Source organism: Paramormyrops kingsleyae, chromosome 10 (genome assembly GCF_048594095.1).
Source record: "Paramormyrops kingsleyae isolate MSU_618 chromosome 10, PKINGS_0.4, whole genome shotgun sequence".
NCBI classification, from domain to species: Eukaryota; Metazoa; Chordata; class Actinopteri; order Osteoglossiformes; family Mormyridae; genus Paramormyrops; species Paramormyrops kingsleyae.
In genome coordinates this window covers 27,531,031-27,545,485 of record NC_132806.1, presented here as the reverse complement: position 1 = coordinate 27,545,485, position 14,455 = coordinate 27,531,031, and the positions used below count along the sequence as shown (strand labels likewise).

Sequence of the window (14,455 nt, the reverse complement as noted above, 5' to 3'; positions counted from 1 at the left end):
GACTCGTGTTTCATAACTGGCTTCTGTGAGTCTGAGTTTGTAGATGACCATGTCATTTAATTATGGTGCTTCATACATTTATTAGAATCATTAATAATACAAAGTATTTTTTTTTATAAAATATCCTCTGGGCAGGCAAGTCTAAGCTAGTGTCAATCAAGTGAAGTTTACTTAAAAAAGTCACTAAACAATCTAAAATATTTGCATATGAGTATATAAATTCCATATAGTGTCGAAATACAACATTTCTGGCTCTTTGCATATTTATACTGACATCTGTAACCTCAATAAAACTCTGTGATTAGTTTAACTGTGAGCTTCTACATAAGAAGTTCTGCTGATTAGAAATAAAAAAGAGAACACACTTACTGTCCTCCCCAGTAGATTTTGGTGGTCACTACAAAACTGGAGCGTCTGGGAGACAGAGAAGAAGCAGCCACGTGAGACATGATTATCACCATAACCACCATTAGTGTTGTAATTGTCATCACTTTTGTCACTTTCACCATAATCACCGTAACCATCATCACTGACAACACCATTAGTGTTGTAATTGTCATCACTTTCATCACTATCACCATAATGACCGTAACCATCATCATTGCAATCACCATCAGCATTGTAACTGTAATCACTTTTGTGATGATCAGCATCAGTTATTTCTGCCTCTCTGTCATTGCTCAAAGCACTATAATTGTCACCACTGCCACTGTTCTCTGACACAATTACTAACACATAACTCGTGCCATGGAAATGCAAACAATACCTCCATCCTTTCTTCTTAATGATGTTCCCTAGAGTGATTTCAGCTCTGTAGGTACAGAGAGAGACAGAAAAGGGTGAAGCGGCTGAGAGAAAAGCTGAGCGATGTGTCCTGATAGAAACGGGCGAGGCCTTTACCTCCCAGATGCATACACCTCCGCCGTGTCGAACAGGTTGATGCCGTTCTCGTACGCGATGGTCATCAGATTTTCTGCCATCTTTGGAGAGACACAGACTGAGACTCAGAGGCACTGAAGCTTACGGCCCCGTGCGTCTGTGAACGGCTGCAGGGCCTCACCTCATCTGAAATCTGGGAGCCGAAGGTCACCCACGTTCCTGAGAAGACAGGATAAAATGCATTGGGCTGTCAGACCTAAGCGTGCAAGTGAAAAACAGACAGCATCACAGGCTCTCTGTATCTGCCGCACGGATTGGTTCTGACAGCCAGCTCAAAACAGGTCATCTGACCTCCTCCATAAGAGATCTGGCAGTCAGTTTGAGATCCTTCCCTTCAGTCAATCAGCTGCACCACTGCGGTGTGTGGCAGGTTAGCATGTGCACCACTCAATGGCAAACGTGACTGGTGGTTTGATCATGAGTCACTCAGCTAGAGCAGTGGCCCTCCAGCCAGGTCCTGGATGGTCTCTGAATACCAGAGCCAGTTCCAACCCACATTTGATGGCCTTGTTGGGCTTTTCCCAAGTAATGAACAAAGTTCATTTGTGTATCCTTTTATGCATATATTTTTTTTGTTATAAATCAATAATTCAGTGACATAACCAAATTCAGGCTTCAGGCTGTTATCCAAAGATACGACTTTACCCTTTCATCCAATCGGGTGGAAGAATTCAGAATTTAACGACCGAGCTGAATCATGATCAGGATTCAGCGAACGGCAACAACAAACCAAAAGTGGCCGATGGTGTCCCTCCCCCACATCCAACCCCCCCTGAGATCAGGGCTTGACACCCACTAGGCTACATCATTGATCTTAGGAAACAAGCTTTCTGGAAGCCCATTTACAGGCTAATGAAGCATCTAGCCGTCTAAGGTACTCCTGTAAAAAAACACCTTAATAATTGGGTTATGGAACAGGTCACCATGCCAATTAGATTATTTGCTTATCAGACATCATTATAAGATACAAATTATACCGCGTATAATTTTCCATCTGACCCATTTATAAAGCTAGATAATGTGAATCCTGAAGCATTACAGGTCAAGTACCTTCTTGGGGCTACAGATTCCACCCCTCCAAGTAATAATCTAATTCATTAAACCTTTCATCACCATCCGCATACCTATGGCATACAGACGTTAGCGATAGCGTTAACCCAACTCATTGATTGATTTTTTCCATTTCATGGTAGTGTTGATATATAGCCAGTATGTCGAGGTCCTTCTAGGAGACATTTACCGTTGCCCGTTACAGTTAGCATTTCCAGTGCCGTTAGCTCTCGTGTGGTAAACTGTGTGAGCAGGGACCACACTCACCTAAACCCAGACAGGAGACTCTCAGTCCAGACTTTCCCAAGTTCCTGAAGAGAGAAATGAAGACAGCAGACATATGAGATACGGATCTTTCTCTTACTGATGTCCATGCTGTGTCTATAGGGTGTCAGCAAACCACTTATCTGCAGGAAAACGTTCTACAGCCATGACCTAATCAATCAACAATGACGTGCATAGGTTAGTTCATGTGGAAAGATTATTAATAAAGAATTTGTCAGTCACATATGCTTACAGTTAGAAGTAGTTGAATTGAAAAATCAGTGCAGAGCATTGTGTAAAGTGTAACGTGGATGATGCCAGATAAAACTGATTGTTTAAAAATTAATTAGTTCCATCGGATATGCAAATAATCACATTAATATTCATGAGCAGGTTGTACTGCATAATCCAGTTAGTATATCGGTACCAACAGAGAATCACCACTACCTGAATCTTATAAAACACACCTTGGTTATCAATCAAAACACCAACAATGATCTTCGATGGCTAATTTCTTTTAAGCTATTTTAATTATCCAGATTAGCTATATGTGGTTGCCGTTATCCTGATTGTTCCTGATTGCTCTCCTGTGTCTCCTGGAACACGAACACTGATATCAGAGGTGCTGGGAGGTATCTTTCAAAGATACTCAAATGGAGAAAACCAAGGCAATGAACACAGCTGAGCTTCTTCCCCGTCGTGTCCTCAGCGTTGAATAACCACGCTCTGTCAGTGACACGTGCTCCTCTTATACACTGAAAATCAGGAGACTCTCCTGAAATGAGCCATGTTACTATCTGAACTCTTAGCAAAGGGGGTGACTTTGACCTCAACATCTGTGACTGGATAGTGGATTTTAGCCTGAGGTTAGAAGTATGCTTGAGTCACCTAAGGATATTTGTCTACACAGTGAATAATTAGGATGTTGTGGATTATACATCCCACATTTCTGTAGGTAAAAGACTTTAATGGAGTGCAATGAATATCTGAAGCAACTTCTGGCCAACAAACTGTCCACAAAACACTCCGCAATGCAGCCAGCTACATTATTTTCCCATGATCCCCGTGGTTGACAATAAGGATGACAGCAATTAAAACAAGGCAAAATTTATGATATTTATCATACTTGCATGTAATCAGTGATCCAAAAATAGCCTTTGGTAAAGCAAGCAGTAAGCTCATTAGCGGCATTTAAAATGTGTGCTATTCTGGCACTGGCAAGGTGATCATACTTCACTTATAGCTTTTTAAAATATTTTACCATTTAACAGGATGACCCATGCATCCATCCATCCATCCATCCATCCATCACAATGAGCCTAAGCCTGAAGTCTATCCCTAGCCGCACAGGGTACAAAGCAGAGGACACCCTGCACAGGACACCAGTCCATCACATGGTATGCACCCTCACAGTGACAGGCATTCGAACCCATCGATTGTCCAGTCGATTGTTTTGTGGGATTTCTTTTGCATGTTTGCACAGAATGCAAATAGCACAAAATATATAGAGTATAAAATAAAAAGCAAATCTAAAACACACAAATTCAAATTAAGCACTTTCAATGCAGTTTGCCCTACATAGTGCACTGAGTACATTGTATATGCTTGTAAGCAAAGCCCAATATATCCACAGAAGGGTCTCGATACAGGTGCACATACGTGTGCTTATGCACATGTATGCTTGTGTGCACATACCAGCTCGCTGACCCCCACATTGTCTTTCCCACATCTGGAACTTCCCATTGACTGAGGGTCTATTTTTACTCTTGCTCCTTCATTCGAATGCATTCCACAGTATTCAGGACAGTATGATAATAATTAGCATTGAGGATTTAAGTTTCAAATAAAACCACACAGTTCAAAGGAAGCCAAGTTTTAAAGCTCAGATTATCTGTGCGGTTTGCCTGGGCGCGTGGCCTGGATGGGCATGAATTCGGCAGTTTAGTAAATTCATAAGCCTGAGCGTGATGCTACGCTTTAAGAGTCAAAATGTACACAAACTGGGTATTATTTCAGAATCGTGACGTTTTGAGCAGGACAGCTGCTGTGACCAGCACTGCCCACACCTCCACACAAACACGGCTTCACTGACATGCATGGGCGCGTGTCCACGCAGGGGTCCGCAAGAGGTCTCTTATCCACACACACACACACACACACACACACTTAGCTGAGAGGGAAGCAGGTGCTGCTAATACAGCTCCACAGAATCTATTTTGGCCGTCCTCTCTCTGCTCTGGCTTCCCACCCACAGCTGATACTGTACCATCATCTCCACGCACACACACAGGTTTGTAATTATATCTTTGTGGGGACTCTCCATTCATTTCTAAGGGGAAAACTCTAATCCCAACATGATGACCTTAACCCCCCCCCCCAGCCCTAACCATAATAATAGTTAATACTTTCTATTAATCCTCACGGGTATATTGTCTTTACACCCCCCTCAACTTGCTGTTTGTAGAGTAAGTTGTACATGAAGGGCAGCCACCCATAGCAGCACCCAGAGAGCTTGGGGTTAAGGGCCTTGCTCAAGGAGCCACAGACATGCTGAGGCTGGGTTTGAACCAGCGACCTTCTAATTACCAGCACACAGGCTTAGCCCACTGTTAAACTGGCATTTTTACTTTTTTGATTGCATTCACTGATCTTTGTGGGAACCTGAAAAATGGTCCCCACAACGTCAAAATAACTTTTTTATTACATCGTGGGGGACATTTGTAATATAATATAAACCTAATCCACACAGACACACACACACACACACAAGCACCGATGCCGAAGCTCACACACACACACAACCTCTTTATGAATCAGGGTGAAGCACATTTTAGTCATACATCTCTGCATATTGTGATTTATTGACTCATCAGTATGTACTACCTAAACGAGGTGTGTTGTTTTTCCTTGTCAGTTCAATCTACGGCACAATGGATGAATTTTTCATGGGATTTTAGGCTGCCTGACAAATAAACCCCTTTCAAAGGTATAAGCATTTTGTGCAGACAGAACACATTGACTTCTATATGTCTTTTACATCCACCTACCCATCGTCCATCCATTCATCCATCCTTCCACCCAGTATCTCCTGTTAAGTATGTGTCTGATACTTTTGTTCAATTTCTCAAGCACATTCTTCCCGAACAGGACTCACTACTCCAAAATGGGGCGACACAAACCCCGCAACACGTATCGCGTCAGACCGAACGCCAGCACGTTACTCCCTCCTCTTTCCCAGAATGCACGGCGCCAGACAGTGATGGAGGCCCCCCACTCAAAACCACGGCCCTCGATTAGTCGAGCCCTCCCAGCAATATGGAATCATTAGCCCACGGCTGATGGCAATCAGTGTCAGGACTGTGAATTTCCGTGGTGCGCGTGCAAAGCCTCGCCAGCGATGCGTGGTGATGCTGTCAATCGCTGTACGATCGCATGATGGAGGTGGCAGGAGGCGGAGGGTGACAGGGTATGGGGATGTGAGAGGAAAGGCAAACGCACGCAGGAGCCTGTAGAAGGAGACTATTTTGGCTGAGCAGACACGCAGCGCCTTGAAAAAGAAGATCTCCTAATGAAATCCACGCTCCGTTAAGTTGTCCGTCTCCCGACCCTTCAGTGAAGGAGGCTGGCCAGCAGATCCGGCCTTGATGAGAATATCCAGCATAGCTAGGTCACTGTTCGAATTTCACTACCACGCGACATACATCAGCGAGCTCGTCCGACCTTCCCACCCGAGAGATTCATAGCTGTTATGCATTTATCGACTTTTACGATGAAGATCTGGTAGCAGAGGGAGAATAGTTGCAATATCGAATATCAACTATACCAACCCGATCACGTCTGAAAACATACTCAATCGGGCAACTAACTGGATTCTGAAAAGAAAATGTAGACAAAGCAGGTGGGTGGGCACCATTAATCAGAAAGAGTAATAACGGAAAGGACAGAAGATGTTAACCCAGCGTCTCCCGACCTGGTCCTCGGGGACCTCCAGACAGTCCGCGGTTTTGCAAAAATGTGGACTGTCTGCCAGGGAGCTGGAGACACCAATAACATGGACCATCTGCAGCTCCCCGAGGACCGAGTTGGAAAACACTGTGACGACCTATGCATTTAACAGCCTGTCTTTTCTTAGACTATAGAAGCAGTATCTCACACTCTCACACTCTCCCTGTGCTGCATGGGAGTCCTTTGGTTGCTCTGGTTTCTTCCTCCAATCCAAAGACATGCAGTCAGGGTAATTGGTGTCACATCGCATGTGCATGTGTCCTGTGCTGTTCTGGCGTCCTGTCCAAGGTGTGACCCAGCCCCCCCCCCCCGACCAAGGTAAGTGGTCGGAAGATAGATGGATAGCATAAAGTTTCACTTGTACTTTTCCCTATCAAAAGTGTAATGTTGGATAAGCAACCTTCAGTGTGTCTAAAGTAAGAGAGAGACCGGAGAATCCTTGACCACAGAAGTCAAAGAGGTTCACGCATCACAGAACCATCTGCAAGACTTTTATTACATTGCACCTCACACTGAAAACCACAGCTGCTCCCTGAGAAGAAAGAGTGCCGATGCAGCCTGACTTGGTTTGGGATCTCCTCACGCTTCTGTGCGATCACTGGCCGCTTTGCAGATGAGCTGTATACGTACCGCCCCTACTCCCTAGTCCTGAGTCAACCCACAGTGACGTCTTCGGCATGGCTGTGGAAGGCTCGCGACTATCCTGGGTGTCACGTGCTTCCTCTTCACAGAATGCACCCTGTAGGTCTGGAAATGGTTGCGCCGGATCGCAAAGCATGGATCTACACCAGCGTCGCAACAAGGAGCTTCATTAGATATGTTAATGAGAACCTTCAGCCTAATAAATAGGAGCTGGAGAGCTTCTATGCATAACTGAATCATTTATTAAATAGTCTTGATGATATTTTTCTGTCTTTGTACTTATTTTGTACTTTGTATTTATTTTGCTTAGGCCTCCAGTGCATGGTCATAAACATTCACCTGCGTTTCATGTGCGTCACGGTCATTATAGCTAAAAGTTCTCTTTAAATAAAAAAAGTGCACACTTTGCAGATTATGTTGTGTTGGTGGATGCATTTTTTTTGTATATCAAAGCAAAGTGTTGCACTCAGTTGATATAGAATGAGTCAATGTGCAATAAATAAAGCATTGTGAAATAATTCATTAGTACTGTATATACTGAAGAAGTATGTAACAGATTGACATTTATAGAGTAATGGTCATAATTAAGGAACTGCATAATGATTTCTATAAAACATGCACGGTGAATTAACTGAATGGATATATACAGGCATTATGTAATGACTGACAAAACAGTATGACATTAGAAGGTTCGTTTTGCTTTGACAGACTTTGTCAATCCTGCTCCATCTCACCAATGAAACGTGTCGCTTTGGAAAAACGTCTCAGCCTCAGGGACTTACTGGTTTTGAATAAGTAAACTGGGTTTGGAGAAACGTGCTGAAGCGAATGAGGGTAAAAACCTGGCGTAAAACAAAGTAGTTTTCATAGCTGGTTTAAAACCAAATCGACTTGCTAATCCTGCTTAAGATGCTACCCATTTTAGCTTCAGCATCCTGACATAGTCGGCCACTGTGAATTGGATGGATGTTTGCTTTAAGTAGGAAGTGCACCATTTGATTGTATTTGTCAATGGATTATGATTTGATTATAGTTGTGATTAGGTTAGGCTTTTACTTTTTTAGTTTTCCGAAAATGTCCTTTACTTTTCATGGTTTTCCATTTTTATTTGGGGTAGGTACATAGAAAGAGGCCGGACTACCATGAGGATTAATGCAGGTTTAACATCACTGAACCTCACGCAGGCCTGACTACCATGAGGATTAACGCAGGTTTAACATCACTGTACCTCACGCAGGCCTGACTACCATGAGGATTAACATAGGTTTAACATCACTGTACCTCACGCAGGCCTGACTACCATGAGGATTAACACAGGTTTAACATCACTGTACCTCACGCAGGCCTGACTACCATGAGGATTAACGCAGGTTTAACATCACTGTACCTCACGCAGGCCTGACTACCATGAGGATTAACGCAGGTTTAACGTGAGTGCATTTCATACACGCCCGGCTGCCACGGGAAGTAGCACCGGTATTAAAAACATTCGACCTACACAGACCTGTGGCCTAATGCCTAGTCCACACCGCGGAGCCTGTCGCTGCGCGCGGTGTGAGGCGTCTGCTCGTTAGTGGGTCTCTTAAGCAGCTTTTCTCTTCTCCGAGCCAAGGGCAGCTGTGAGGCCTCACAGGCACCAGTTAAGGGTGAAAGATGCGGTCGTTCAGCGAAACAAATAGAGCGAGCGGATCATAGAGACAGGCACAATCCACACAGCGCACTCCGCCGGACCCAAGCGGCGGGGCCGATCCAAGCTATCTGTCCCTGTGCCACCGCCAAATTTCCCACAGTCCTCTACTCCGTAACAACTCCCTTGTTAGCTGAATTCCTCTAATTAGTCTGAGGTAGATTCAGGATCTTTGGCCAGAATAAACGATTCGTGGTGACTGTACGAAAAAGAATGCGGACGCCAGAGGCAACATCTCTCACATGCACACCTCTGATGATTGATTGAGGAAACAATATCTGCAATTATATAAGTAATATACTGATCAGCCATAACATTAAAACCACCCGTCTACAATGCTGCATAGGTGCATGTCCTGATTTTCCTGAATTCAACGCGCCCTGGGGTCAACAAGGGTGGGGCTAACGTTTTACTTCTTTAACCAGTCACAGTCTCGCTTCATACGATGTGGGTCCCACAAGATTATAACAGCTGATTATAATAGCTGAAAAATTCCTATCGCCTAGTAACGTCGTAGAGTCGTTATCACGTCATAGTGTAACGCATTACTCACGTATGGATGGTGACGCTGACGTAAACAAACCTACTGTGCTGTCAGTCCGAGAGTATAGCACAAATAATTATGTACAGTATTGATAATAAACAACTATGTTAATGCTTTACTTGTTTACTATACGGTACTTTTTATCGTTATTTATGCTATACTACGTAGTCTAGGTGTGTAGCAGGCTACACCGTCTAGGCTTGTGTAAGAACATTCTACGATGTTCTCACAATGACGAAAACAGCTGACGAGACATTTCTCTGAACGTATCCCTGTTAAGTGATGCATGACTATTTATTCTGGTAAGTGAAACATCCCTATACACTTATAATTCCTACTTTATATAGGCCATGCAATATCATATCATTCCTGCGTTTACTAGGTGTTAGTGTTATTTTAGGTGTTGTGTGTTACTTGGTATGATTTAGGAGGTCATTTTTCGGTCCGGGAACGCTCAAAAATGTTTCCCATATAAATTAATGGTAATTGCTTCTTCGTTTATGCCATTGTAGCTTATGAAAGGTCTCACAGGGACATTCTACTTTCACAAAGTGGGGGATATAAGTATATAACGGCCCCCTAAACAGGTGTGATGAGATAATCAATGTTATTCACTTCACCTGTCAGCGGTTTAATGTTATGGCTGAACTGTGTATACCCTAACCCTAACCCTAACCCTAACCCTAACCCTAACCCTATCCATGCATCAGTCTTTCTTAATTCCAAGTCCAAATCTTAAGACCAAATTTCCAAAAGTAACTAAATTCACTGGATACATTTCCCAGGAAATGTATGTGGCGCTGTGGAAATTTAACGAAAGTTCTGATTTGAGTGAAGTGAGTTTTGGTTTCCGATACTGTAACACGTGATGAGGAAGCCTGACGAGGTAGAGCGCCCCCTGCCTTCTGCCTCCTGCCTTGCGCCCCCAGGACAGGCCACAGAATCAGTGGTCCCACGTTGGGTAAGTGGTTCCAGGGAAATGACCGGACAATGCAGATTAGTGCGACATGCAGATACAGCAATTACAGATGAAGAGAAAGCAAGGAAAACACTTTGTAGACCAGCTTGTCGGGAGGGAATACTGGGCTACTGATCCTCAATCAGCAGATTAAACAGCTCCATCTCAGGGAGGAAGCAGGTCAGCAAGAATCGGAAAAGGCAAAACGGCTGCAAGACTCTCCGAGATAAATCACGAGGACGTGTAACCTGGGGGATGTGGTGTCAAAGCCAAGGCGGGTCCAGCAGAGCGTCCCAGGTGACCGTGGCAAACCCTCTTAGCGCTGGAGTTCAGGGAGATGCCTCCACGGTGATGTCCTCTTGTAAATGCTATCAAGTTGCCTGTCGGGCCGGTCCAAGGGCAATGCCCTCTCCCCCCCACCTCAGCCCTAACAGACAAAGCCAAAAGGGCACCCATGCACCCATCAGGCCTCTGCCGGGCCGCGACCCGCCATCTGTTTTTGACCAGGATGAGCAGCTCCTGACTCCCCCGGGAGGAGCGATCACCGGCACGCCGCTCCAGCCAGCAGGATACGCAGTGACCCATCCCCAGTACCGCGCATCGGGCAACGTACACAGAGGTGAGCGAAAATGTAAATATTTACCCAAATGTCAGGCCGAATTTGCGGCCAAGTGGAAACCCTTGGTTGCATTTCCAGTAAGCGGCGACGGACGGAGCCTTCGGCCCACTAAAGCATTTCAGCAGAAGCCCTTTTTAGATAATTAAGCGCTCGCTGAAGCTTTAAAATGGATCGCGCGTAATGGTCCGGCAACTAACGAGGAGCAGTACAGGGAACTCGGAATATGGAATTTGTTATTTTAAAGCTTTTCTGAATTTTCTTAGAAGCTCAGCTTCTGTCTGTAATACTGTGAGTGCAGAGCCGGGACACTGTCCTGCATGGACGCCAAACACAGACTTCTACATCAAACAAGTCTGTACGGCGAGAAACTCCAGCTCAAACGGCACCTGAACATTAAGGGGATTTGAGTGAAGCCCCCTCCCACACTGGACCACTAATCAGTATGTGAACACAGCCAACAGTCAGTGCCTGGGTACGCAAATGCTAAATGTTTTTAATGGAGGACAACCTGACAGAGATAACAGAAGTAACCACACTGCTGAGTAAAATGTAAAATGTAAATCGTGTTGTTTTAATGCAGTTTCTTTAACTCAATGGTGAATAAAACCCGAAAGCATCTTGCATCACGGGCAAGTGGTCAACCGCACTCAACGGCGGCCTGTTTCAAAAAGGTTAATGGCTCACAGGAGGATGCTGCCCGACTTGGTTTTCTTTAAAAACGGACCGTTGAGCTCAGACACTTAGTGTGCATTAGCGCAAGTCATTAGGGCTGCCTGCACAGACCCTACCATCCCTCCTTTCTTATTCTCTTCTATGCCGGGGGGCACATCTTCTGCTGTGGCCGGAGCCATGACATCAAAATTACTTGAGCGATGACATCACAGCGACCTGAGAGTGACATCACGATGATGGAGAAACCTGGGGAATGACATGGATTTGCTAGCTGTAACCCCAATGGAGTGATCATGAGAAACACGGACACATTAAAATTACTTTTTTCCCTAATTTTGCTATTTTTTGCATAATTATTAATTTGCCTTATGGCAATAAAGGTCCTTTAAAACTCCTCAAAATTAGACTGCATCACAGTTTTCGTCATTCGAATAAGCACAGACTGGTCAATGACACTGAAGGTGACCGAGGCAGCCCGTACTGATCTTCTGAGGTGAACCGCACTTTTGAGAATCACCCCAGGGCGACCTCCTCGTGACATAAATTGCCCCTCATCTCCACGCCCACCCACACCCCACCCTCCATTACTGAGCCTCTACAAACCTTGCCAAAGGGTCAGTAACCCAGGTGGTGCTGTCCCCTGCTCTCTCTGCACCAGGGGCAGAGCGGGCAGCGAATGGCCCATCGCCCTCTCCCCATCGCCCGTCACGCCCACAGCGATCCGTCCAGCGTGGCCGCCAGGTCTAGGCTCTCATGAAACTTTAAACAGCATATGAACAAGCCAGCGCTTGTCTGCAAACCCAGAACCGTATCGGTTACCTGCCGCCCCCCCCATCTCTTGACTTACCCCCCCAACAAGACAGCTGCTCCAATACCCCCGAGAAAACACCCTTCACTTCGGGGCACTTCACTGCGCAGGTTCACCCAGGCTGAAGCCCAGGGGCCTCAAATAACTTGCTTGTAATATTGTAAACCCCCTCCCCCTGGATGACACCTGCACCATCATAGAGAATACTAGGGGGGGGGGGGGGGGTCTCTGACCATGTTAATGTACCTTTGACCAACGGCGTAAGAACAAGCTGGATACTGCAGGGGGCGGGCATACCGTGCCCCTTGGACCACAGTACGCCCCCCCCCCCCCCCCCATACACACACACTCACCTGTACTTCATGCTGCTGTGCCTCCCAATGGCCTCCTTCATGTGGGCGTGCCCGTGGGGGGCGACACGCGAGCCACCCATCGCCCTCGCCTTGGTCTGCCCCTGCGGCAGGTAGTGGGCGTTGGAGCCCTGGCCCCCGCCCCCCGTGCCGGAGCAGCCGGTCGGGGGCCCGGCGCGTACGCCACACAGCCGGTCCTCGCTGCTGCGGCTCTTCAGGTTGTGCTCCGTGCAGGCGATGGACACCTGCATGTTGGTCCCTCCGTCTGCGCGCCTCTCCCCAGGTAATCGGCCGCCGTGCTCCTTCCGAGCCTGGTTGTGCGGTATGCGAGCTCCCCTCCTGTCTGCAGCCTACAGGTGCTGAGCCCTTAACCAGCAGGTCTCCAGATGTCCCAGCAGGTACGCCTGTCTACAGTGGTACAGCACAGGATCTTCCCCCCTCCCCCCCCACACCTTGACACTCGGCTTTAGAGGGGAAGCAGTGGTCTCACAGATAGTCTACCGGGCCCACAGAGCATTGGCACTTCAGCTCAACTGGGACAGATGTCCATAAACCGCTGGATGTCAGCTTGATAGTAGCGTTCACAGACATGCAGGACACACGCACGTACTTATCTGTGCAAACATCGCGTCCATCTGAACGGCACGCAGGATGGCTCAGTACTCTGAGACTCGGCCGACCGAGTCGCGATCTTCCGATTCCCACTTCACGGACCCGGCTACTGCAGCTCTCCCGCGCCTCCGCTCTCTCCCATCTCGGATCGCCGGGTTTTCCCGGCTGCACAAGACGCAGGTCCGGGACTTGCGCTGGCTGCACAGGCGATACGCGCAAAAAGGCGCCCGCAGCCCCGACTACTCAGTCTCGTCCGCTAGAAACGGCGGCTGCCACAGAGGCTCAAGTCATTTTTTTTATTACTCCCATTAATTAGCGGCATCACCCAGTCAGCAATTCGCAGCACTGAGAGAGTTCAATCCATCGCACTCCCCATAGCTCCCAGACACTAAGCAGGACGAGCAAGCTGACTTAACAACAGTCACAGTAAAACTGAATGAATTAATGATTCATGTTGTTGCTCACGCAACCTTAATTGCCTCGGTGTCCCTATTGATTCCCGTTCGTCTCCCCCTTCGCCCATGGAAAGCCTTTTAGTTTTATTGCGCCAGTGAACAGTTGACGCTCTTCATTCGGCAAAAATAAGCTTAGACGCGATCGCGGAAATTGCATTGTCTACAAGGTGGAAAAACAGCCACCAGCGTTGCTTTCCTGCCCCTACTCACGCTTACTGTCTAACGCCTTAAAATCAACACCGACGCGCTACTGTAACGTAAGTTTAAACACACAAAAAAATCAGAGCACCTAGTATCCAGGATGGAGATCAGTGAGATGCTTCCTTCGCTCTGGATGTGCTGGAGGGGGGGAGCTCGCCGCTGCTCCTCCCTTCCACCAAGCGAGCCTCACACATACGCGCAAGCCGCACCGCTCTCAGCAGCGACTTCTCCTGATTAAATTGACCTTTTGCGAGAATGACAACTGCCATTCAGCCATCAATCCAGCATCCACGAATCCTCCCAGCTCACCTTGTCCGGGGCTCACTTTACCTCACCTCTCTCCACCTACGTACCCCTCCACCTCCCATTTTTCCTCTCTCGTTTCCACCACCAATTCGCCTGCATGGAAACGCAAGTATGCGGTAGAGCTCCGTTTATCCCACCTCAGCTGTGAGGGAATGAGCTTATGGAAGCCATGCTTTGTTTTTTTTTCCCTCTGCCCCTAAAAAAGTAAACGCAACACCAACTTTAACTCTCTAACTGTCCATCCCTAATCCAGCAGAGATGTACGGCGCCAGAATATGTGTAATTCAGAGACCCCTGCCAATGTACGCATATCCAGACCGGACAGCCTGCACCTCGCCTCGCC

The 14,455-nt window shown here is 46.7% G+C and overlaps 1 protein-coding gene across 2 annotated transcripts in view; it reads right to left on the bottom strand.

Annotated features, from left to right (window-relative positions):
• LOC111836414 (voltage-gated potassium channel subunit beta-3) overlaps positions 1 to 14,455 on the bottom strand; it is a 27,116-nt gene extending 12,661 nt beyond the window's left edge. Inside the window, exons 1-7 of one of the 2 annotated variants that reach the window (XM_023797669.2) lie at positions 13,895 to 14,455; positions 12,542 to 13,348; positions 2,257 to 2,300; positions 1,061 to 1,098; positions 901 to 980; positions 767 to 811; positions 370 to 414 (exon numbers count right to left, since the gene is read on the bottom strand). In XM_023797669.2, coding sequence (XP_023653437.2) covers positions 370 to 414; positions 767 to 811; positions 901 to 980; positions 1,061 to 1,098; positions 2,257 to 2,300; positions 12,542 to 12,789 — 500 coding nt within the window. In that variant the 5' untranslated portion in view covers positions 12,790 to 13,348; positions 13,895 to 14,455. Of the gene's footprint in view, positions 1 to 369; positions 415 to 766; positions 812 to 900; positions 981 to 1,060; positions 1,099 to 2,256; positions 2,301 to 12,541 lie in introns of both variants that reach the window. The other variant, XM_023797667.2, reaches the window with a different exon arrangement.